This window comes from Delphinus delphis, chromosome 3, assembly GCF_949987515.2.
Source record: "Delphinus delphis chromosome 3, mDelDel1.2, whole genome shotgun sequence".
NCBI lineage: Eukaryota > Metazoa > Chordata > Mammalia > Artiodactyla > Delphinidae > Delphinus > Delphinus delphis.
Window position 1 is genome coordinate 63,731,147 of NC_082685.1, and position 25,747 is coordinate 63,756,893.

At 44.3% G+C, this 25,747-nt stretch overlaps 1 protein-coding gene across 1 annotated transcript in view; it reads right to left on the minus strand.

Annotated features, from left to right (window-relative positions):
* LOC132423303 (solute carrier family 22 member 4) overlaps nucleotides 1-25,747 on the minus strand; it is a 50,053-nt gene that overhangs the window by 8,483 nt on the left and 15,823 nt on the right. The window contains exons 2-7 of the mRNA XM_060008878.1: nucleotides 25,121-25,224; nucleotides 23,615-23,769; nucleotides 16,156-16,327; nucleotides 12,193-12,319; nucleotides 8,881-8,975; nucleotides 178-392 (exon numbers count right to left, since the gene is read on the minus strand). Of these exons, the coding sequence (XP_059864861.1) occupies nucleotides 178-392; nucleotides 8,881-8,975; nucleotides 12,193-12,319; nucleotides 16,156-16,327; nucleotides 23,615-23,769; nucleotides 25,121-25,224 (868 nt within the window). The remainder of the gene's footprint in view (nucleotides 1-177; nucleotides 393-8,880; nucleotides 8,976-12,192; nucleotides 12,320-16,155; nucleotides 16,328-23,614; nucleotides 23,770-25,120; nucleotides 25,225-25,747) is intronic.

Below are 25,747 nucleotides of genomic sequence, written 5' to 3' on the forward strand. Positions count from 1 at the left end.
ATTTGAAGGGAGTAATTTTGAACATGGGAAATCACAGAGTTAGTTATCACTTGTATAACTGACTTAAGAATGACTTATGATGTAAAGGCTACATAAATAGGGAACAGGGACTAATAATTAGCCCTGTCAAGGTGTGGATCTTTTCTGGTAAGCTGTTAATATTGGATAACTTCTTACCTGCAGGCACCAGCTGAATTAAGAGAAGCACACCTCCTCCCAAAAACAGTACTCCAGATATGACATAACGCCTGGGTAGGGTTCGAAGTAGCAGCCAGGCTGTAATGTAAGCTGGAACTTCAATCAAGGCAGAGAAGAAACAGTTCAGGTAGGCATCTCCATGTAAATTAGGAGTGTTGAGAGACAGAGCAAAGTAACCTACTGAGGTGACCATCCTGAAAGACAAAAGACAAAAATGACAAAAGGATGGCTTGAGTCTCTTTACAATTTCATGATGGTCAGGAAATTGTCTAGATGTTGCTGTCTTACAAATAGCCACATATGGCTATTTAAAAGTAAATAAATTAGGGATTTCCCTGGTGGCCCAGTGGTTAAGACCCTGTGCTCTCAATGCAGGGGGCCAGGGTTCAATCCCTAGTCAGGGAACTAGATCCCGAATGCTGCAGCTAAGAGCCCTCATGCCGCAACTAAGAGCCCACATGCCGCAACTAAAGATCCCGCACACAGCAACAAAGATCCCGCGTGCTGCAACTAAGACCCAGCGTGGCCAAAAAAAAAAAAAAAAAAAGAAAAAGTAAATAAATTAAAATTAAATAAAATTTAAAATTTTGTCCCTCACTTTGGCACTAGCCACACTTCAATTGTTTAGTGGCCACATGCAGCTAGTGGCTACCATAAGGGACAAAAAAGATATAAAACATTTTCATCATTGCAGAAAGTTCTATTGGACAGCACTAGTCTAGATATACCAATATTCAAGAATACTATCCTAATCTAGTTAATTTCAAGTTTCAATAGGAGAGTTTGTATATTCTCATTCCTTCAGAGCTATTATTTGAAGAAAGAATGTCAGTCACATCAGTGAACATAAAATCCATATGTCATTTCCCCCGCCAAAGAATAAGAAGGAGAAGGAGAGGAAGGCAAAGGGGAGGGGGAGGAGGAGGAGGAGAAGAAGAAATATAGGTAATACTGTGGGATCCACTAATAGTAAATTCCAATTGATTTAGTAAAACTCACTTTAGTAGGGAAGAAAGTGAAAGTCCCATAAAAGGTATCACAGAGTGCACACTGCATATCCTGTCATTATAGTTAACGTCCACATAAAAGTTTCTCTGTGGAAAAAACACTACACTATGCAAACTCCCCTGTGCAGAAATGCACTTATTATCAACATGACTGAAAAGCAGAGGACACCTGAAAAATGTTTTCAGGAACAATGTCGGATCTTTTTACACATACTCTACTAAGTTGGGTAGCACAAGGGCTAATCCAAAACAAAACAAAAAATGAAACTTTATTGCTCTGGGATCTTAGTGATTTTCCACATTTGGTAATAAGAGCAGCTTAGATAAAATTAGTGATTAGTTTATTATTGGCTCAGTAGTGCCACTGCTCAAGGTACATTTGCATCAGTGATACCTGATGACATGTAAGAACTAAGGAGATCTACTGTGATGAAAGCCACATGCCCAGGACACACTGGCTTAATTCAGGGGCATAAACTCTGTCATTGATGACTTCTAATTGCAATACAAGATGGCTCTAAAATTAGACTAGCTGCAGCAGGAGGCTACTAGTTCTTTTTTTTTTTTTAATGCTATGTAATCTTTTTTTTTTTAAATAGATCTTTACTGGAGTATAACTGCTTCACAATACTGTGTTAGTTTCTGTTGTACAACAAAGTGAATCAGCCATATGCATACATATATCCCCATATCCCCTCCCTCTTGAGCCTCCCTCCCACCCTCCCTGTCCCACCCCTCTAGGTCATCGCAAAGCACGGAGCTGATCTCCCTGTGCTATGCAGCTGCTTCCCACTAGCTATATATTTTACATTTGGTAGTGTATATATGTTGATGCTACTCTCACTTCTCCCCAGCTTCCCCCTCCCCACCCCATGTCCTTAAGTCCATTCTCCATGTCTATATCGTTATTCCTGCCCTGCCATTAGGTTCATCAGTACCATTTTTTTTTTTAGATTCCATACATATGTGTTATCATACGGTATTCATTTTTCTCTTTCTGACTTACTTCACTCTGTACGACAGATTCTATGTCCATCCACCTCACTACAAATAACTCAATTTCGTTTCTTTTTATGGCTGAGTAATATTCCACTGTATATATGTGCCACATCTTCTTTATCCATTCATCCAATGATGGACACTTAGGTTGGTTCCATGTCCTGGCTATTGTAAATAGTGCTGCAATGAACATTGTGGTGCATGTCTCTTTTTGAATTATGGTTTTCTCAGGGTATATGCCCAGTAGTGGGATTGCTGGGTCATGTGGTAGTTCTATTTTTAGATTTTTACGGACCCTCCATACTATTCTCCATAGTGGTTGTATCAATTTACATTCCCACCAACAGTGCAGGAGGGTTCCCTTTTCACCACACCCTTTCCAGCATTTATTGTTTCTAGATTTTTTGATGACGGCCATTCTGACTGGTGTGAGGTGATAACTCATTGCACTTTTGATTTGCATTTCTCTAATAATTAGTGATGTTGAGCATCTTTTCACGTGCCTCTTGGCCATCTGTATGTCTTCTTTGGTGACATGTCTATTTAGGTTTTCTGCTCATTTTTGGATTGGGTTGTTTGTTTTTTTGATATTGAGCTCCATAAGCTGTTTGTATATATTGGAGGTTAATCCTTTGTCTGTCATTTAATTTGCAAATATTTTCTCCCATTCTGAGGGTTGTCTTTTCATCTTGTTTATGGTTTCCTTTGCTGTGCAAAAGCTTTTAAGTTTCATTAGGTCCCATCTGTTTATTTTTGTTTTTCATTCCATTACTCTAGGAGGTGGGTCAAAAAAGATCTTGCTGTGGTTTATGTCAAAGAGTGTTTTTCCTATGTTTTCCACTAAGGGTTTTATAGTTTATGTCAAAGAGTGTTTTTCCTATGTTTTCCACTAAGGGTTTTATAGTGTCTGGTCTTACATTTAGGTCTTTAATCCATTTGGAGTTTATTTTTGTGTATGGCGTTAGGTAGTGTTCTAATTTCATTCTTTTACTGTAGTTGTCCAGTTTTCCCAGCACCACTTATTGAAGAGGCTGTCTTTTCTACATTTTATGTTCTTGCTGCCTTTGTTGTAAATTAGGTGACCATATGTGCATGGGTTTATCTCTGGGCTATCTATCCTGTACCATTGATCTATATTTCTGTTTTTGTGCCAGTACCATACTGCCTTGATTACTGTAGCTTTGTAGTATAGTTTGAAGTCAGGGAGCCTGATTCCTCCAGCTCTGTTTTTCTTTCTCAAGATTGCTTTGGCTTTTCAGGGTCTTTTGTGTTTCCATACGAATTGTAAAATTTTTGCTCTAATTCTGTGAAGAATGCCATTGGTAGTTTGATAGGGATTGCATTGAATTTGTAGATTGCTTTGGGTAGCATAGTCATTTTCATAATATTGATTCTTCCAATCTAAGAACATGGTATATTTCTCCATCTGTTTATGTCATCTTTGATTTCTTTCATCAGAGTTTTATAGTTTTCTAAGTACAAGTCTTTCGCCTCCTTAGGCAGGTTTATTCCTAGGTATTTTATTATTTTTGTTGTGATGGTAAATGGGATTGTTTCCTTAATTTCTCTTTCTCTTTCTGATTTTTCATTGTTAGTATATAGGAATGCCAGAGATTTCTGTGCATTAATTTTGCATCCTGCAACCTTACCAAATTCATTGATTAGCTCTAGTAGTTTTCTGGTGGCATCTTTAGGATTTTCTATGTATAGTATCATGTCATCTGCAAACAGTGACAGTTTTACTTTTTCCTTTCCAATTTGTATTCCTTTTATTTCTTTTTCTTCTCTGATTGCCACGGCTAGGACTTCCAAAACCACGTTGAATAAGAGTAGTGAGAGTGGACATCCTTGTCTTGTTCCTGATCTTAGTGGAAATGCTTTCAATTTTTCACCATGGAGTATGATGTTTGCTGTCGGTTTGACATATGTGGCCTTTATTATGTTGAGGTAGGTTCCCTCTATGCCCATTTTCTGGAGAGTTTTTATCATAAATCGGTGTTGAATTTTGTCAAAAGCTTTTTCTGCATCTGTTGAGATGATCATATGGTTTTTACTCCTTAATTTGTTGATATGGTGTATCACATTGATTGATTTGCATATATTGAAGAATCCTTGCATCCCTGGGACAAATCCCACTTGATCATGGTGTATGATCCTTTTAATATGTTGTTGGATTCTGTTTGCTAGTATTTTGTTCAGGATTTTTGCATCTATGTTCATCAGTGATATTGGTGTATAATTTTCTTTTTTTGTGATATATTTTTCTGGTTTTGGTATCAGGGTATGGTGGCTTCGTAGAATGAATTTGGGAGTGTTCCTCCCTCTGCAATTTTTTGGAAGAGATTGAGAAGGATCAGTGTTAGCTCTTCTCTAAATGTTTAATACAATTTGCCTGTGAAGCCATCTGGCCCTGGACTTTTGTTTGTTCGAAGACTTTTAATTATAGTTTCAATTTAATTACTTGTGATAGGTCTGTGTATATTTTCTAATTTTTCCTGGTTCAGTCTTGGAAAATTGTATCTTTCCAAGAATTTGTCCATTTCTTTGTGGTTGTCCATTTTATTGGCATATAGTTGTTTGTAGTAGTCTCTTATAATTCTTTGTGCTTCTGTGGTTTCAGTTGTGATTTCTCCTTTTTCATTTCTAATTTTATTGATTTGTGTCCTCTCCCTTTTTTTCTTGATGAGGCTGGCTAGGGGTTTATCAATTTTGTTTATCTTCTCAAAGAACCAGCTTTTAGTTTTATTGATCTTTGCTATTGTTTTCTTCATTTCTATTTCATTTATTTCTGCTGTGATCTTTATGATTTCTTTCCTTCCACTGACTTTGCATTTTCTTTGTTCTTCTTTCTCTAGTTGCTTTAGGTGTAGGGTTAGATTGCTTATTTGAGATTTTTCTTGTTTCTTGAGGTGAGATTGAATTGCTATAAACTTCCCTCTTAGAACTGCTTTTGCTGCGTCCCATAGGTTTTGGGTCGTTGTGTTTTCATTGTCATTTGTTTCTATGTATTTTTTTTTATTTCTTCTTTGATTTCTTCAGTGATCTCTTGGTCATTTAGTAGCGTACTGTTTAGCCTCCATGTATTTGTGTTTTTTACAGTTTTTTTCCTGTAATTGATTTTCAATGTCATAGCATTGTGGTCAGAAAAGATGCTTGATACGATTTCAGTTTTCTTAAATTTTCCGAGGCTTGATTTGTGAGCCAAGATGTGATCTACCCTGGAGAATGTTCCACGTGCACTTGAGAAGAAAGTGTATTCTGCCACTTTTGGGTGGAATGTTCTATAAATATCAATTAAATCTATCTGGTCTATTGTGTCATTTAAAGCTTGTGTTTCCTTATTTATTTTCTGTTTGGATGATCTGTCCATTGGTGTAAATGGGGTGTTAAAGTCCCCTACTATTATTGTGTTACTGTCGATTTCCCCTTTCATGGTTGTTAGCATTTGCCTTATGTATTGAGGTGCTCCTATGTTGGGTGCATAAACATTTATAATTTTTATATCTTCTTCTTGGATTGATCCATTGATCATTATGTAGTGTCCTTCCTTATCTCTTGTAACAGTCTATTTTAAAGTCTATTTTATCTGATATGAGTATTGCTACTCCAGCTTTCTTTTGATTTCCATTTGCATGGAATATCTTTTTCCATCCCTTCGCTTTCAGCCTTTATGTGTCCCTAGGTCAAGAAGTGGGTCTCTTGTAGACAGCTTGTTTTTGTATCCATTCAGCCAGTCTGTGTCTTTTGGTTGGGGCATTTAATCCATTTACATTCAAGGTTATTATCGATATGTATGTTCCTATTACCATTTTCTTAATTGTTTTGAGTTTGTTGCTTTTTTTTTTTTTTTTTTTTTTTGCGGTACGCGGGCCTCTCACTGTTGTGGCCTCTCCCATTGCGGAGCACAGGCTCCAGACGCGCAGGCTCAGCGGCCATGGTTCACGGGCCCAGCCGCTCCGCGGCATGTGGGATCTTCCCAGACCGGGGCACAAACCCGCATCCCCTGCATTGGCCGGTGGACTCTCAACCACTGCGCCACCAGGAAAGCCCCTGAGTTTTTTTTTGTGGGTCTTTTTCTTCACTGTGCTTTCTGCCTAGAGAAGTTTCTTTAGCATTTGTTGTAAAGCTGGTTTGGTGGTGCTGAATTCTCTTAGCTTTTGCTTGTCTGAAAAGCTTTTGATTTCTCCATCGAATCTGAATGAGATCCTTGCCAGATACAGTAATCCTGGTTGTAGGTTTTTCTCTTTCATCACATTAAGTATATCCTGCCACTCCCTTCTGACCTGCAGTTTCTGCTGAAAAATCAGCTGATAACCTCATGGGGATTCCTTTGTATGTTATTTTTTGGTTTTCCCATGCTGCTTTTAATATATTTTCTTTGAATTTAATTTTTGTTAGTTTGATTAATATGTGTCTTGGTGTGTTTCTCCTAGGGTTTATCCTGTATGGGACTCTCTGTACTTCCTGGACTCGGGTGACTATTTCCTTTCCCATGTTAGGGAAGTTTTCCACTATAATCTCTTCAAATATTTTCTCAGATCCTTTCTTTTTCTCTTCTTCTTCTGGGACCCCTATAATTAGAATGTTGGTGAGTTTAGTGTTGTCCCAGAGGTCTCTGAGATTGTCTTCAATTCTTTTCATTCTTTTTTCTTTATTCTGCTTCTCGGCAGTTACTTCCACCATTTTGTCTTCCAGCTCACTTATTCATTCTTCTGCCTCAGTTATTCTGCTATTGATTCCTTCTAGTGTATTTTTCATTTCAGTTACTGTGTTGCTCATCTGTTTGTTTGTTCTTTAGTTCTTCTAGATCTTTGTTAAACATTTCTTGTATTTTCTCAATCTGTGCCTCCATTCTATTTCTGAGATTCTGAATCATCTTTACTATCATTACTCTGAATTCTTTTTCAGGTAGATTGCCTATTTCCTCTTCATTTATTTGGTCTTGTAGGTTTTTACCTTGCTCCTTCATCTGTGACATATTTTTTTGCTGTCTCATTTTTTTTCCTTTTTTTTTATGACTGGGATTGTGTTCCTGTCTTACTGGTTGTGTGGCCTGAGGCTTCCAACACTGGAGTTTGTAGGCTGTTGGGTAGAGCTGGGTCTTGGTGCTGAGATGAGGACCTCCAGGAGACCTCACTGCAATGAATATACCCTGGGGTCTGAGGTTCTCTGTTTGTCCAGTGGTTCGGACTTGGAGCTCCCACCACAGGAGCTTTGGCCCGACCCCTGGGTCGTGAACCAAGATCCCGCAAGCTGCGTGGTGTGGCAAAAAAAAAAAAAAAATACAATAACAAAGTAGAAAATAAAATTAGACTAGGAAACTGACAGATATGTTAGAAAAAATATAAAAATAAAAATATAGGTGAAACAACAGCCAGAAGGTAAAACAGAACCATGATATTAAAAAAGAGATGGACCAAAAAAAAAAGGTGGAAAAGGCCTTGGCTGTGGAGGTCAGGGCCTAAGCAGGGGCAAGGTTTGGGCAGTGCGCAGGGCCTATGCTTAGGACCCACAGGGCTGGAAAAGGCCCTGGGGGGCACTGGGGGTGGGGCTTAGGCTCAACAGAGAAGAAGGGGCTCAGGCGTGCCCATCGCCTCTGGTCTCAGAGGGTGGGGGAACCCACCTGGGAGCCCAGCAGGCTTCCTGGGCTCGACTGGGTAGGGCAAATACCCTCTGCTCCTCTCTTGCTTCTCCCATCCTGGAGGGCCCCTTCCACCTGCCTCTCCTGTTCTCTTCCAGCCTCCCTCCTACACCCCCAGGACCAACCCAGCCTGGAGGGGACCTCTGAGAGCATAGAACCTGGCCCGAGAGCTGGGCAGACTTCCCCAGCCCATTCGGCAGGGGAAACGCTGGGTGTGCTCCCCCTGATCCAAGCCCCCGAGGGTCCCTCCAGGCGTGGGAACCTCTCCCCAACTCTGAGCCACCCCTCAGGGGTGCCAGTCCTGTCCGGCCTCCACTTCTCCTTCTCCCGCTCAGTCCTCCCATGTTCTACTGGTGCGCTTGGGGGTTCTTCCCATCTCCTTGGGTGTTGGGGTCCCCCACCACCATCTGGCAGACGCTGTAGTTGTGAGGATACGCGAACTCTGCATCCTTCCACACCACCATCTTCTACCTGTTCTGATTACCGTCATTTTTTGTGCTGCCATCATGGGGTAGGCATGTTCTTTTTGTCTTCTTCCTAATTTCTTGGCAGATACATTATTAAATCTTGCCTACAAAGTCAGTTCGTTATTTCTAGGCCTTAAAATCACTCGGTAGATTCCTATGAGCAAGTATAAAAAGCTTGTCAAAACTCCAATGCAGGCAGTGGGGATTCAGGGTGTTCTAACTTCACTGATTAATTGTCAGTATAGCTTCTGGAAGCAGGAGCTGAATTAGCGTCTCAGCTTCAGGCATCAGGGACATCATTAGTTTTAATCTCAGTAACTCTAGGAGGAGCAGGGAACGATTTCCCAGTGGGTCACAGTATTACAGACCTAAATATTGTTCCCTGTGACATTTTTTTTCAGTATCCAGTTCCATGAATTAAATTGAAGCCTTTCCAAATAACTTAGAATTCTAAAATTTTAATTTTGCCTCAGGAAGACCCAGGCCTTGACCTTATCCCCTGAATTAAAGAAAATCAATTGTATATTTACATTCTGTATGTCGCATTTCCAGATCTCTTATTACTTACCATAGCAGCAAGGACATAATTGTTATTGTGCCAATATTCCGAGTCCTGAACAGGTCCAGAATGAAAACTTTCTCCTGCTTCACGGGGGTTACCTCCTGTTGTTAAAGTAATGCACACAACCATGAAATTGAGAGGTGGTGAGGAAGTATATTTGGCTATGACAATATATTCTTATGCATGTATGTCTCACATCACTTTCAACATGCTCAGAAGTCTGGAATTTGCAGGGAATAAGGGCATCTAAATATATGATGCTTATTATAACGTTTAAAAATGTTTGTGGCCCATTTTAGACAGAAGCCTTTAAAATATATAACATTGGCTTCACTGTCTCTTTATATAAAGCCTGACTGCTAACACAGCCTTGCCTTGACTCATGGGCATCATTATGGGTGACCTTAATCACACTGAGCATTAGGGCCTGTTGAGTGGGTAGCGCCATATAGACCCAAACTGCCTTGAGGTCCATATCTGCTTTTCATACTTGTCCTGTTGTTGTTTCAGTGTCAGAACACACATGGGTTAACTAGAGGACCTTGGGCAAGTTACTATTTATCCTCTATGAGCCTCAGTTTACCTCTCTGTAAAATGGGTATAATAATCAAGAGTTGAGAAGATTAAATGAGATCATATATATAAATCTTAGCATAGTACTTGAACCATGGTAGATGCCCCATACATTTTAACTATTACTATAATTACTGCACCATTGAGGAAAAGATGTGAGCTGTCAGTGGTTGGTGGCAATTTCATACCGCTGTTGATGGGCTTCCTTCCTTTACTTTTAATTTACTGAAGTTAACTTGTCATGTGTTAGGAATCTAGATAATCAAGCTTATTAGAATTGAAACTATCAATACACTATTTACAATAGCCAAGACACGGAGACAACTCAAGTGCCCATTAACAGATGACTGGCTCAAGATGATATGGTATACATGTACAATAGAATACTAGTCATAAGAAAGAATGAAATATTGTCATATGCAGCAACATGGATGGATCTAAAGAATATGACACTTAGTGAAATAAGTCAAACAGAGAAAGACAAATATTATATAACTTATATGTGGAATCAAAAAAATAATACAAATGAATCTACATACAAAACAGAAACAGACTCACAGACATAGAAAACAAACTTATGATTACCAACGGCAAAAGGAAGGAGGGTGGGAGGGATAAATTAGGAGTTATGGGATTAACAGATACAAACTACTATACATGAAATAGGTAAGCAACAAGGATTTACTATATAGCATAGGGAACTACAGTCAATAACTTTTAATAACCTATAGTGAAAAATAATCTGAAAAAAAAATGTATATATAACTGAATCAATTTCCTGTACACCTGAAACTAACACAATATTGTAAATCAACTATGCTTCAATTTAAAAAAAAGAATTGAAACTAAAAAGTTACAGGGCTCTGAGGTGGAGCCTTTCATCTCCTCAGGATAAAGTACAATGACTCTGTGGCCCTATTATGTGTGTTCAGTAAGAGGCTGAGGAAGGAATTTTTACTACAAAGGAAGGAAGAGTGCCAGACCTGCCCTTGTAGCAGGTGCTTCCCAAATATTAGCATCCTTCTTTCCAAAAACAGACACCTCCTCATTCAGCTCACAGCCATGTTACCTTTTTGCTTCTGCACTACGTGGAGTGTACAATTCTAGAACATGCCCCTGGCAGTATAACACTGTTATCCCAACAAAGAAAGCCCCTGCATAAACTACTGGGAACTAGCAGTCCTCCTGGAAGGTTCTGGGAGTGGTACCAGGCACAGACAGGACCTGTGGATCAGGCATCCAGTTATATTGACCAAGGCTGGGAATGGAATTCTTGATCTGAAGAGCAAAGGATTAAGACATATTTGTTCTGGCAGCCCTCTGAGAGCTTGGGCTCATAGCCACTGTAATTAATCTGCCAGCCATCACCAGGGTATCTGTTTCTGTCAGAGGTCGCAAAGGCCAGGAATGGAGGAAGCTCTCAGGGTGGAGCACTGGCGAGCTCGCCACCCTCCAAAGTCCTGGGGTAGGGCAAGCATAAAGACTAAGAAGCATATAGTCTTCTTGAGGTGTCCTGAGCAGTTCCTGACCCTCTGGCCAGGAGTGCCATTGCCCCATCCTCTCCATCCATCTAAGTGTCCTCCCTTGTTTGGACCTGCCTCTTCAGCTCTGAGTCACTCTACTCTCTTTCTCTGCTGGCTCACAGTGTCCACTCCTTGGGGACTTCCTCCTTCATGTCATCACTTACCTTCCATCTAATCCTCTTAACACTCCTGGTTACATTCTATGCTCCTTGTGTCTCTAATTTTTCTTGTTTTCTCTAGGAGCTGACGAGGCATGGCCAAGGACACTGAATCCTCACTGACTGGCAGGAAGCGAATCTGCTTCCACTGAATATCTGCTTTTCCTCGTGGCCTCCTGCCTGCAGGGGTGAATCCTCCAGCCTGTGCTCTCAGGCCTTAAGGTTCTAGACACAACATAGCAAGACTAAAGACATGTACAGCTTCCCCAGCAGAATTTGGTAAGATTCAGAGTACAGTGGGGAGCCCATGGGTGGAATACCCCTCAAACACATTTTTCCCTCTTAATCTGGACATTCAAAAATCACCAGTATGTAGCTGCATCAATGGTGTGGAGCAAGACCAATAAAAAGTTGGAGATAAACTTGCAAAAGGGAAGGGAACTAATATTTAATCAACACTTGCTGTATGCTAAGCAGTTTACATATATTATTGTACTTAATTGGTGCACAGCCCTTTGAGGAGGGCTCAGAACTTCATCATCATTGTGTCTCTAAGGCCTTGAACAGTGCCTGGTACATAATAGGCACTCAAAAACCTATTGAATCAAATTAAATTCCATAATCAAGAATGCATAACTGGGGATTCCCTGGTGGTACAGTGGTTAAGAATCGCCTGTCAATGCACGTGACATGGGTTCGAGCCCTGGTCTGGGAAGATCCCACATGCCATGGAGCAACTAAGCGCGTGCGCCACAACTACTGAGCCTGCGCTCTAGAGCCCACAAGCCACAACTACTGAGCCCATGTGCCACAACTACTGAAGCCCGCGTGCCTAGAGCCCGTGCTCTGCAACAAGAGAAGCCACTGCAATGAGAAGCCCATGCACTGCAACGAAGAGCAGCCCCCACTCGCTGCAACTAGAGAAAGCCCGTGTGCAGCAACAAAGACCCAACGCAGCCAAAAACAAACAAATAAATAAATAAATTTTACTTCTTCTTTCAAAGAAGACTTTGAAAGAAAAAGAATGCATAACTGATCTCAGGAGGAAACGTGCAAATCCTTACCTCCACAGGATTAAAAACCACCACTGGGGCAGCTACATTGTTCATTTTTGCAGCTTTTTGGATGATATCTTCAGCTTCTCTAAATCTTCTCTGGGATATCAGCCACCGGGGAGATTCAGGAATAAACCTAAAATTCATTTGAATGTTTTATAATTTTTCACAGTAGCAAGGTTGATGCTATCAACTGTAAGTTGCCCCCGAATCATTTTTATTTTGTAAAATTCTAGTTTGTCTTTTTAAAGAACATCAAGAGGGAGGCCTCATAAGATTTCCATTATTTGTAGGAATAAATAAAAGCACCTTCAAGTTTCAAAGTTATGATCAAATCAAAAGACAGATCATTAGTTGTACTTAAAGCCAGAGCCACACTGTAAGGGGTAACATTAACTGGGTATGTTTAAGCCAGGGCACCTGGAGAACACCATCCACAACTTCATAGCCGGTGTGGCTCATAAAAGAAACACAGTCTAGTATCTTTTCAGTGTGTCTATCCCTAGGAGAATCCCTGGTGCCCAGCTGGTGATGCTCACAAGTTTATTGGGTAAAAGAGGGCATCTGTGTTTCTCAGGCTTTTCCTGCAGTCAGAGGAGGAGGTTAAGCGCACTGACACCTTCCTGTGGGCTGCTGCATGGCTCTCAACAGATTCTCAGCTCAGTGAGTACCCAAACCAGACCACAGCCAATGTGGTCTTATTTTTTTAATGCCTAGAAACATTAAAAAAAATTTTTTTATATTGGAGTATAGTTGATTAACAATGTTGTGTTAGTTAGAAACGTATTTTTTTATTACACAATCTATCCACATTTTTAACTGATGCTCAAACATGGTTGACTTATATTCTTTCCTAATTTTTCTATTTCTATTTATTTTTATTATACTTTAATTTTTCTATTTTTTCCTAATCTTTATTTCTCAGAATTGCTTAGCCAATCTTCTGCCAGCTCTTGTTTTCCTTACTTATTTGTCAGTATTAAGTTATCCTAGAAAATAAATTATATGTAGCAGATATAGTCCTCCTATAATTAGGAGGACTCCAAAGCCTCAATAGGAATTATCTCAGAGCAAAACACAACGTATCGAATAGCCAAGCCCCAGCTTCTGTCCCTAGCCTACTACAAGCATATGGGTTGAAAAATGAACCCAGTCTGCATTTTTTGGCATATATCCCTTGGTTGGTCCCTGTAGCAACTGTGATGATGTTAGGCCACTCCGTTTCAGTAATTAGAGCTGTGCTGTCCAAGAGAACTTCCACTGGTGTTCTGTATCTGCGCTACCCAATACAGCAACTGCTAACCACATGTGGTTATTGAGCTGGTGTGACTAGTGTGACTGAAGAAACGAATTTTATATTTTATTTACTTTTAATTAATTTTAATTTAAATCGTTGCATGTGGCTACTGGCAACTGTATTAGTGAAGAATTAGAGGTCTTACCCCACAGCCACTATATACAGCATGGGCACTTCTACTTCTGAGAGGTATCTTTCCCCAACCAGGTTGTTCTTAGAAATATCCTACCTTTCTTACTACAAGCTCAGAGTGCCATCGCCGGTCTCAGGTTTCTAACGTTTAGTCAGCTAGATGTTGCAAAGCTTTCCCCATGTTGCACCTATGGGCTCCTTCCCCACCCACTACACACATAGTCCATTTGTACCTGTGATCACTTACTGCCAAGCCTTTTAAAGGAAATTTGGGACATAAAAAATCCCCAAGCCACCTGCAGTGGCTCCATTTTCAGCCCACTGTACTCAGGATTGCTGCGATCTCTACTTTTGAATTGCCATGGTTTCTTGGTGCATAAAGAATTAAGTCTAGCTGATCATTTCAAGTTAGTGGAGGGCCAAATAAGGTTGTACACTATAGCCTCTCGGTAGATTTTAATTCAAATTGAACAGGGGAAGGGTGTTGCTGGAGAGTCTATAATACATATTAAGTAGGCAGCAGAGGTCACAGTAGCTCAAAGCAATCCCCACATCATCCCAGCCCACCCGGATGGATGGGCATTGCTTCAGGAAGTCCCACCTTCAAGGACAAGATGTTCAAAAGAAAGCTATTTTATTTTTATAGGAAAATGGTAAAACTGTTGTTAAACTTTCAGGACAAGCACTTAGCATGTTTGTCCTGGCCCCGGGTTGCCCTCTCTCTGGGGCAGTCCTGTCCCTGGTACAATGTGCCCACAGCTAGGAACACTTACCAACCAGCCCATGGGCAATAGAGGAACAACTCTTCTCGGGGAAAGAGTAAGGCAGCTCCTTGTGGGATGGACCTTCTGTGCTAGAAACTCAAGAGGCTGACCTATCAGAGCTGTTCCTTGCTGTGATATTTGGTTCTGAGGCAAAGATCCAAGCCCCACAAACTAAAATCCCTACTAATCCCTTACGGTCAGTCAGGGCCCTTCTATTTTTGCTCTTTCTCTCTCTCTCTCTGGTAGAATCATACCGTAATAAAGTTGACTATAACATATTTTAAAAGTACTGGTCTCTTATGCCAAAGTGACAACTAGAGCCAAAGAACACAGATTACTAAAATCATTCATTGGAAGAGGCAGAAACTAACCTTTGAATAATCTTGTCTTGTGTCTTGAGAGACTCAAGACAAGACATCTTTTAAAATAAATGCAGTGAGCAGGGGGGTTGTGGAGAGAGGGACAGAGGGTATGATGATGCTAATGATGATGCTGCTGCAGCTGGGCTGATTCTCCTTCCAGAAACTTGCCCTGCTCTCAGACTGGGTCAGGAAATCGGAAGAGTATCTAACCTCTAACACACTGTCTCTCAAATTCTAGGGAAGTAAGAAAAAAAAGTGTTCTCTCTCCCACATACACACCCATGCCAAGAATCTGCACTGGTAAATCATAGCAGTCTTAGAAGTCATAAAAGGACAGTAGTTTGGAGTGGTCTAACAAGAGCCATCTGGTCCAACAAGGTCAAGATGTACTACCTGTCAGCCTCTACAGCTGCCTAACAGTTGCAGCAAGATGAAGGCCCTTCTAGGAAACTTCCTCAGGCAGTGTGTCCACAGGACAGGGCAACCACGAGGGCTAGTCTAACCTCTGAGCTCTAAAAAATGATCAGAGAAACTTTCATTGTGTGTGAGCCGGTAGAGATAAACCAGTTCAGTAAAACCAGTCACTGCTGGGAGATTTGATGTTGACCTCATGAAACCAAACCAGGACTAATTAATGAGAGAGAGAGAGAGAGATAGATAGAGAGAGAGAGAGAGAGAGAGACCACCAGACCCAATAATGGGAAAAATCCCCTTTCCTTTTGCTTAAATATGGAAAAATCAAAGAAATGGGGAATCCCTCCCCCAAAAGGGTATGGCTGCAACCTTATTCCATCATTCTTAATTTGTTCTCTCACCTAAAATCTTCCCCATAGCCATACTGGGTGAAACTGGGGCCAGTGTCTCAACACTTTGTTATTCCCACACTGACGTGCCAAAATTTGGTTGAAGGGTAGTGGGAGGAGAGAAGAGAACATTTTCTCTAACAACTCATTAAACAGAAGGAGTTCTCTCGCCCTTCAAGACAAAGCAGATAAACAGTGACATCTCAGACGCTAATCATCACGCGACAGGGAAGTTTGAGGAAGTTACATTAGTTGTAGCCATGAGGAGAACAAGATTTCCTAGCGAGAGAAAAGTGTCAGAAGAGCAGGGGGGCAGAGTTAAAAATAACAAAATCCAACAGACCATCTCCACAAACAATCACCACCAGTAACAGATAAGCGGGGGGGAGAGAGCCTCAGGGGGACCGGGTTTCCTGAGAATGGTGCTTTGTGGGATGGTGGGGAATCAAACCCCAGCACATAGGCCCACCCCAAAGAGCCAAACGGTCTCTGGGCTTCGAGGCCCCAGCCCGTTCCAGTGAGATCAGCAAGCCCACGCCATGGTCAGCCCCAGGCTCTGGGCTCCAGGCTGCTGGCTTGCAGCAGGGGGCTGTCTGGGACGGAGCCACACTCACCACCACAGCGGGAAGCACAGCACCCCCGGCACCGTCAGCGCCAGCAGAAGCATCCGCCAGTCTCTGATGAAGTAAGCAAACAGCGGCAGCAGCATGTAGCCAACTGCAAAAAATGTGCACACGCCTAACGTAGAGAATATAATACGAACTGACTTGCCAAGAATTTCTGTTCCTGTTCAAAACAAGGGAGGAGTATTAGCATTTTAACTCACTTTAATATTTGCTTTTTACATCATTACCTGACAGTTAGAGTTTAAAACATAACCACTTAGAAAAGGGAAAAGGTGTTTGCCTCATGGCCCAGAGCAGGAGTGGTCAAGGTGGAGGAAGGTGGGACGTGACCCAAGACTTACCACCTCATAGAAGGATGAGTTTTCATGAGATTTTAAAGGAGCCACAGATTTTGTTTTTAAAGGCTTCCTCATGTCATAGGAACATCACTCCCAGCCCTAAGAGGTAACCTCTTCTGAGGATGCCACATTTCCAAAGTAAGAGCCCCAGGGTAAGGAGCAGAAAGGGTGTCCCAGGAGACCGGGGTTGGGGGGGTGGGGGGACTCTTCTGAGGGCGAGTGGATTATGGGGCATTCAGCCTTTCCCACAATTCTCCACTGTAAATAAGCAGACAGGGTCTCTCGGAAACAGTGGAGAGTTCGGTTACTGAGTTGTGTTAGGACACCCTTAGCCACCCTTGAGCCCTGAGAAATGATAAAGAGGATCCAGCTGGCTCTGGAGGTGCACAGAGCAGGGCCCCAGCACCCAGAACTGAATTCTGCTGCAGCTACACTGTGCCCAGGGCTCAGCCCCAGGCAGTGACAGTCCATACAGCCCAATGAAAGACAAGAAGAAGCTGCTCTTCCCGCCTGGTAGGCGGCAGCCCTGGAGCTGTCCACACACAGAAGGAGCTCACAGAGCTTTCCCAGAACACCACAAAGGTCCAAGACTACTTGGCATCCAGCCCTGTTCTGGGAAAGGCTCCTGCTCTGCTCAGCACCACACTGGATCGCTCAGCCCCACTTCTTCCAGAGATGTTGCCTGCTCCTTGGAGTGCTTGATTTGAGACAGGGAGTCCAAGAACAAGCTCCTTCTGTTGTCACAAAACTCCAGGCCCTTTACCCAGAGTTCACTCTTGGTCTTCTGCCCCAGGGCGGAGATCTGGCCAAAGGCAACAGCTCCGTCTTTTGTTTGAGATCTGCCCACCACTACCGAGAAGCAGCCCAGAAATTACAAAATAGATCATTCGAAGGTCATTCAGGCTTGGCTTTCAAGAGAGAGTTTTTCAATCGTGTTTAGATGCCCTGAACCCAGGCTAAGGAATTAAGGGCTAATTCCAGAGAAGCAGTAAAATTACTACTTCTGTTGGTTTTCCTTTCTCACCTCCTACCTGTTCCTGTCCTCACCTCTCTTCTTCTTCTTCTTCAGTCAGCATAACTGAAGATGTACCTCAGTGGTTCCCTCTTGAACAGCCATTTCTAAAAGCCAGACTGATAGAAATGGCCAGGATTGTGTACCCCTCACAACCTGGACTGCAGACAACAGCCCTAACCACCCAGGGCATTTCTCAGCCTCTAAGCTCATTTCCAGGAATAGGGCCAGACTTCTTTCAGGATCGTGACTATTGTTTCCAGATCTTTTCTTACCTCATTAATGACCTTCCTACCACTCCATAAGAAGACTCACCATGCCATGGTTTCTAAACACTTCGGCTGTGATTATTATGACATGAGAATGAATAGGGGGTGATTTATTCCTAAGCAGAGATCCAGAGGTGAAGCAGCAGAGGATGTGACTGTGGAAAAGAGAAAGTGCCCAGGACCAAGTGAGAATCTTGTAGACTCATGAGACCAAGGGAGCTCCCTCACACTTCCATGACCCTGATGAGAGAAGAGAGAGAAGTTACACCACTGGATTCTTGGATAATCTCCCCCTCTAAGCTTGGATCTCAGGCCAGAACAGAGTTGTTCTAACTTTGCAGAGTACCCATGGGGGACAGAAGCTTCATAAATCTACCCCTCTGCCTTTCTGTGGAGCAACACAGATGGCACAAACCTGAATAGTTCCTTGTTAGCACGACTTCCTGCTCACTGACCTTTCAGACAATCACCCTGCCTTGAACACCATCATCATCATCTTCATCATCATCTTCATAGCTAGCAGTGTTTTGAGTAGGCACTTCGAGCCAGGTTCCAGACTGAGTGTTTACATATATTATCTCTTTGAATCTTCACAACAATTATATAAGAACTAATATTACTTCTATTTTATACATTATCAGCTGAGACTTAAAGAGTTGAAGAAAATTGCCTAAATTCACACATATGTACTAAGTGGGACAGCCAGGTTTTAAGCCTGATCAGTTTGACCTGTGGATACTGTCCAGGAAAAAAAATTACCTGGGAGCAAAGCCTTGGCCCTGTCAAGCAGTCCTTCAACTGAGGTCCTAGTGGAGACGTGTGGGAGATGGGTGAGGCCACACCTGCCTTTTAGAAGTTAGGATTTGTGTTTTCCCCACCTGGGCTGGTTTTTGAACTCACTAGAGGCCAACCAGCCCCCTCTGAGGGACACTGGGAGAGGAGTCCTGTTTCCTGCAGACGTTTCATGGCCTGCAGGTGCCAGAAACTCCATGTGTTCAGCTGGCAGTGAGATAGGTGACTGGTGACTTCTGGCTCCGCTGACTGGGGATCCTTGTCCTGGCCTCCTTTACCGCCTAGGTTTTTACTCCTAGGACAAAGCCCACTTGGTCTTGGTCTGGTTGGGCCCCTGAGTACCACTTGGGAGTGAGACTCTAACATCTAAGCCAAAGAGGCATGTCTTGGCCAGGAGTGTTTGCCCACTGCCCGTCACCGCCACCAGAATCTGAGCACTTTCTCCAAGAGGGAGTGACTCAGAGAGTGCCAGGCTTACTACCATGTTGATCAGGGCCCTTCTGTGGCAGTCAGCCCAGGAACCACTGGATCCATTTCACTTGGAGGCAGGACCTGCCACTCCATGAATGACAAACAGAGGTCTGCAGACCCCAGCTCAAGAAACAAGACTGTGGTGCGGTTGCCAGGATATGGGGTAGGACCCAAGGGCCCTAGGATAGGAGTGGCCTCCATTAGTCATGTGCAGAGCCTGGGCTCCTTGATGCTCATTTGCTACTAGAGTGACTTTGATAAGTCCTACTTCATGGAGCTATTGTTATGAGGCCTGAGATAATGTAGGTAAAGGGCCTAGTCAAGTGTCTGGCATGTGGTAGGTACTCAGGAATAATTAATTCTTTCATCCTGCTCAAACAGTTGACATGTGCCAGATGTCAGGGGAATGTTAGAAAGTACAGTGCCTTTGACCAAGAGACCCAGTGGAAGACAGCAGAAGCCCTCTTTGCTCCCCGGAAAATACTCCGAATTCTCATCAAAACAGCAGATATTCCCTTGCTTCCTCTCTCTCCTCTACAAACTTTCACAGATCATTCTAGTTAAAAGTAACCTTTCCTATTTCTGCATATACCCAGAAAATTTATAGGAGCTCCTCCCAACACTCCTAGGCCATGACCCACGTTCTCTATAACAACTGCAATGGCTGCCTCTGTCGACCAGATGTGAGCCCCTTGACGACAGACAGGAGCGAGTCCTTCCTCCTCCCTGGGTCCCCCCGGTTCTTCCCTCACACAGTTCAGTGCAAACAAGGGCTGCCAGCAAATTTCAGCATCTTTTTAATGTATTTATATCCCACCTCATCCCTTGAAGGTTTTGAGGTAGCTTATAATTTGAATAAAATAAAATAATGGTAACGTTAAAGTAAAATACAAAGAAAGGTGAAAAGTTATGCCTTGGAGAAAAGAACAAAAATATGTAATGAATGGATCACTTTGGCAAACGGTCTGGCAGTTCCTTAAATGGTAAAACATAAAATTCCCACCTGACCCAGCAAGTCCACTCCTAGGTACATACCCAAGAGAACTGAAAACAGATCCACAAAAAACTTGTACTCAAATGTTGATAGCAACATTCTCCAAATTGGTCAGAGAGTGGAAACAACCCAGTTGTCCATCAGCTGATGAAGAGATGAACAAAATGTGGCATCTCCATACAATGGAATACTGAGTCATGCTACAACATGGACCAACCTTGAAAACATTAAGTGAAGGAAGTCAGTCACAAAGGCCACATATTGTATGATTCCGTTTATCAGAAACATCCAGAATTGACAAATCCACACAGACAGGAAGTAGATTAGTGGTTGCCAGGGCCTGGGGAGAGAGGAGTATGGGGGAGTGACTGCTAATGGCAGGTGGTGACAATGTTCTGGAGTTAGGTAGAGTTGATGATTGTACAACTTTGTGAATACACTGATAACCACTGAATTATACACCTTTAAAGAGTTAACATTATGGTATGCAAACGATATCTCCATTAAAAAACTGTGTGGCTGATAAAGGCTGCATAGTTGATACAGCCTGAGCTTCTGGGTAGCCAATGTTATAAAGGAAGATGCCATCAGTTATGTACTTATCAAAAGGAAGAATACATTTAGACCTCAAAGGAAGCAGAACTTTAAATAGTTCAGCATGCTGGAACAAATATTGCAGAGGAGGTTGATGTTAGGAGTACTGGGAAAATACGGAATTAATGGATCAGTCAAGACAGGAGACAAAATAAATTCAAGCAGCTGGTTATGAGAGATAAAGGAGGATGCCGCTGGCATTTCACCCAGAGGCTGTGGACAGGTCAAAGGCGTTATTTCTGGGAAACAGTAGGAGATTGTGAGGGGGGAGCTAGACTGTGGGTAGGGCCAGTGTCCTTGGTCCTGAGTGGTCACTTCCTCCTGAACAAGCATCATTCTGGCAGCTCCCTCACTTCCAGGTGTATCCACGTTCTGTTCCTTTAAGTAGCACCGTTCCTTCCTTTCTTTTTCTTGTCTCCTGTGACTCTGGCGGGCTTTATAATTGTTAAAAAGCAGAGCAAGGAGAGGATCCATTTTTGCATTGCTTTGAGAGTGGGAGTAATTCAGCTTCCTGAATTAATGTGAAGAATCCTAAAACGGGAGATTATCATCACAGGCTCTTGCCAACCCTTCCCTAGAGCCAGAGGGCAAAAGGGAAGGCCCAGACAGAACGCAGACCGGATCCTAAGCTTAGGTTTCTTTTAGTTAAATAAAACCCAGAATTTGACTATGCTAGTCCCGGAACACCAGAGAGCGCTGCTGCACTGCCAGAAGTCAGCCTCCACCGAGTCTGCCCCCCCCCCCCCCCCCCACCCTACCCCAGGCGCTGACGAGCGAGTCTGCCTGCTCCAGGGGGCAGGTTGGTTCTCAGCGACACTCTGAAACGTTCAGGCCTGAGAACCCAGTATAAAGAGGCTCATACCAGTGCACAAAAGTCAGCAGTTTCCTGCAGAGCACAGTAGAGTAACACTATAGCCAGGGAGGCTCCCAGAGCACCCTACCACAGCCCTGGACCAGGCTGATGGGGAGCCTGCTACACCCAGCGTCCCACCCACTGATTTCTGGCTTGTACATCTAGGTTCTGACTGATCTTACAGATCTTACTTTCCCCTTGGCCTTCTCACTCGTCTCATCATGGGGAGCAGGAAGGGAAGTTGGTTGTAGTGTCAAGGTCAGCTGGGCAGGGACTTTCTTGCAGGAGGCCTGGGGTGGGCTCTCCTGGCTGCATCCACTCACACAGGGGAGGCTCCATGGCTCCAGAAGCACCCTTTGCCCCTGGAAAGGCAGGTCTCAATGCTGCCATTCCGCAGGACCTGGGGGATGCCGTGCATGGCACAGACGCCGCCTGGCTCCTGATCCCAATGACAGGGCTTCTCTGGCTTCACTATGACCTTGTGCCCTTCCATTTCAGGTGACTCTTTAGGTCCTCCTAAAGGGCTCTGCTGGCATCAGGCAGATTCCTCTGTTTAGTCTCTGGTATATTCTGGCCCAAGCAAAGCTACCCATTGGGCTTTCCAGGTATAGGGCGGTCATCAAAAGGAACAAGGAATCTGCAGGGTTTAAACCATGAGAACAACAGGCTCTGCTGTGTCCAAGAGCCCTGTGTCCTTGGGGCCATCAGGCATCAGGAGGTATTAACTTCTGTCCTGAATTCCTCCAATCTCAAGTTTCTAGTACCACTGGCTGGAAGCTTTCTGGGTCCTCTCCTCAAATGACCCTCTTTAAGAAAATCTTGCTCCCCTCCTTCCCTCTGCAGGGAGGAGAGAGGCCTCATCCTGCTGGGGCCTGCTGAAGAGGGTGCTTCTGCGGGGGCCGTGTGGCTTCAGCATACCCTCCCCTCCTCCCTCTTCAGACACTGAGGCTGGGCCTGTGGAGAGGGGCTCTTCACAAATGATTAAAGGAGTGGAATTTGAATAGTTCCATCTTGGCAACGTGACAGGGTGTACACACCCTCAACTAAGAGAACACAGGATCTCAAAAGCCAACGAGTCATCCAGAATCTCAAAATTGACCAGAATCATCTTACTAGATGCAGACTTTTGAGACAAGAAGAATCATTAGACTTACATTAAAGGGGCACTATTGGTAATTACGCTGTGACAATTGGGACAGCCAACAAGGAAATATGATCACACTGGAGATTATGGGAATTGGTGTCTATTATCCCAGATGTGCCCCCATCTCCCTTTCTCTCACCTGCTCAGAGGGAGCAGGTGGGATCAGAGAGCCTGCTGGGGACTCTCACTCCTGCGGATGACCCTTATCACCCTGCCCGGAGCTCACCCTGCTGCCTCCCAGGAAAAGCTAGTAAAGGCCCTGGGGTCCTCCTCACGACCTTTAGCTTGTGAGTCACCCTCATGCAGCCTGATATTCCAGAAGCAAGGGTGCTGCTAGGAGATAGGACTGCTCTCAGCAGTAAGGCTTGTCCTGCATGCAGCTGATATGCTCTGGGGGTGGGCTCTGACTTAGGGGTGAGGCCAGATCTGCCCAATGATGGCTGGCTGGCACTGGACTCCTGTCTGCACGTGCCTCCTCCACCTGTGTACTGGGCACACCAACTACCCTAAGTACCTCCATGGGCCATGCCCAGCTGCCAGGAACACCCTTTAGCCCCAGCCCAGGCAGAAACCTCAAGCTTTCATAGCTCAGATCAAAGACACCCCTAGGCTGTCTCTCCCTCAAGATCCCCTCGTCTGTCCCTCTCCCGAGCCCTATGCTCCTGAAATGTGTCTCAGTTATTACCTGGCTGGTTCTTACCAGCTGCAGCTCTTCTTCATGGTCACATTTCAGGGCCCAGCACGGAGCTGGCTCCCTGTGCGTGCCTGCCTTGCCTGCGACCCATCAAAGCACCTGTGGCTAGAGCCTCCACCACCAGCACATATATCCCCGAGGCTGATCACATTTTGGAAGCACAGCCCATGAGATGAGGTGCTTCCTTCTGTGCTAAGAGCACTCCCTGTGCCCTCTCCAGTGGCCCCCTCTTCCTAGGCCTCTCAGAGGGTTGCAAGAAGCCCTGTAGGTCAGAAGCCATTCCTACCTAGTATGAAGGCCACCACATAGTTGGAGATCTGGCCCATGCCGACGATGACAAATAACATGGTGAACATCTCCCAGTTGATGGAAAAAATCTGCAGGAAGCTGAAGCCAGTCTGCACAGCCATGGTTGCGAAGAGGATGGTCTTTCTGCCAAACCTGTAGAGTACAGCACAGGACAAGACATGGCCCGTGAAGTTCACAGCAGCACTGTCATCAGGGCATGTGGAAACTCTGAGTCAGGCATTGCTACAGACTTTGTTTTTCTCAGGGCTGTGACAGGCTTCCTTCCTGTCATACCCTCCCAGGTTCTTCCTTGGTGAGGCCTCAGGCATCCATCTGCCCAGGAGGTAACTTTTGAGATTCTGAGCCTCCTGTATCTCGAAAGCACAGAGCAGCTTATGCAAGGACCATGTGGAAATCTACTCTTTAGAATGAGTCATAGTTGTAGAAGCTGCCATCATCTTTCTGGAATGTGAGTATAGATTGCAGATACATCTAACATCAGCAACATGAGAATTCTGTCAATCCAGAACCAAGAGTCCTTCTATGTCAGTGGTTTCCAACCTTGGCTGTGCCCGGAATCAAGAGAGCTTTAAAAAATACCGGTGCCAGCACCTGCCTTCCAACATGCTTATCGTCCGGATGTAGACAATTGGATGCAGTTTGGGTATTGGGACTTAAAAATATTCTCTACTGTGCATCCCAAATTGGGAACCACTGCTCTATGGAAAGTGTAGCTTCCAGCAACGTCCATTAATGACACTATAGTTGGCTTAAGTCTTTTTTTTTTTTAATAAGTCTTAATTTGACTTTCTGATAGTGTCCAATGGCTAGAAGGGAACACAGGTATGAGCAGAACAGTCTCCCACCTCATCTTCCAAACTCAGTTCTCAGTCTGTTGGGTCTGGGGTCCCACTGGGCTTCATGACTGGGGGGAGGGACAGCCACTCCTCTGGGAAGGCTTCCCCAACACTGACGTTGAGCATTCCCACCTCCCTGCTCTGATACCCAAGAACATTCAAGGGCCAGTGAGGGCACCATCTCCCAGAGCTGCGATGCTGTCTCCTCCTGACTGTGTGCCCCAGGAGGCCCGGAACCAGCCTGGGTCAGCTCTGTGGCCCCAGTGTCCAGCCAGGGGCCTGACCCACAGCAGAGGTGGGTGCACTGTTAGGGAAGGGTACTCCCCAGAGTCTGGCCCTGACTCCGGCTGATGGCTGGTTGTGGATAGATCACAAGGCATCCAAGAGCTAGGGGTGGGGTGGGGAGGCAGTGGGGAGGCAGCAGTGTATATTTTCGAGGGGTTTGGTGATATAAGGACTCCACTTTTCAATGGGTCCCCGCAAGGGGCTGAGGGCAGAGGGCAGAGGAGACATCATGGTTCCTCCTATCGCTCACTTGGTGGCCTAAGGGGCCTCCCTTTCTCTGGGTGAAAATACCCTAAATTCAGTCCAACCCCAAGACAGGCAATGAATTGACAATCACCCTTCCTCCCGCCCAGTACCCTTACCTGTCTGACAGCTGCCCAGACACAAAGGAGCCGAGGAGCACGCCTACGAAGAACAGGGAGGTAGTAAGGGGCGTCTTCCAATCATCCTCACACACCAGACTCCACTGCCAGGGAAAATGGGAAGGAAGTGTGAGCCCAGATCCTCCAGCCCAGCTCCAAGGGCATAGCATGGCAGCCAGGCAGGCTCTCCTCCCCTGTGCCAGGCTGTCACTTTTATGCAAAGGGCATAGGCCTCGCAGCCCTGGGGTTGACTCCTGACGCTACCATTTACTGGGGCAAGTCACTGTCCTGCCTGAGGCTCACCCTCCTCTTCCGAAAGGGAGGGTGATACCTCTGGCCCTGCTTACATCGTGTATTAAGAAGTCAGCTGAGGCACGGCTTTGACTGGCGACCCCTCAGCTGTGAAGCAGTATGAAGCAAAGATGCCATTTCTGCTTCAGACGGCATCACAGCATGGAGGGAAGGTGTTTGAAATGCCTGCAAGGCAGGGTAGAGGGCATGGTCACATGATCCAGTTGTAAAAGATTCCTCTACTTTGTTGAAAAGTGCACGCGGTCCCCAGGGGCCTGTGATTATATTTTCTGAACAGAATCCTCCAGAGAACCCTGTGCTCCCTGGCCCACTTAG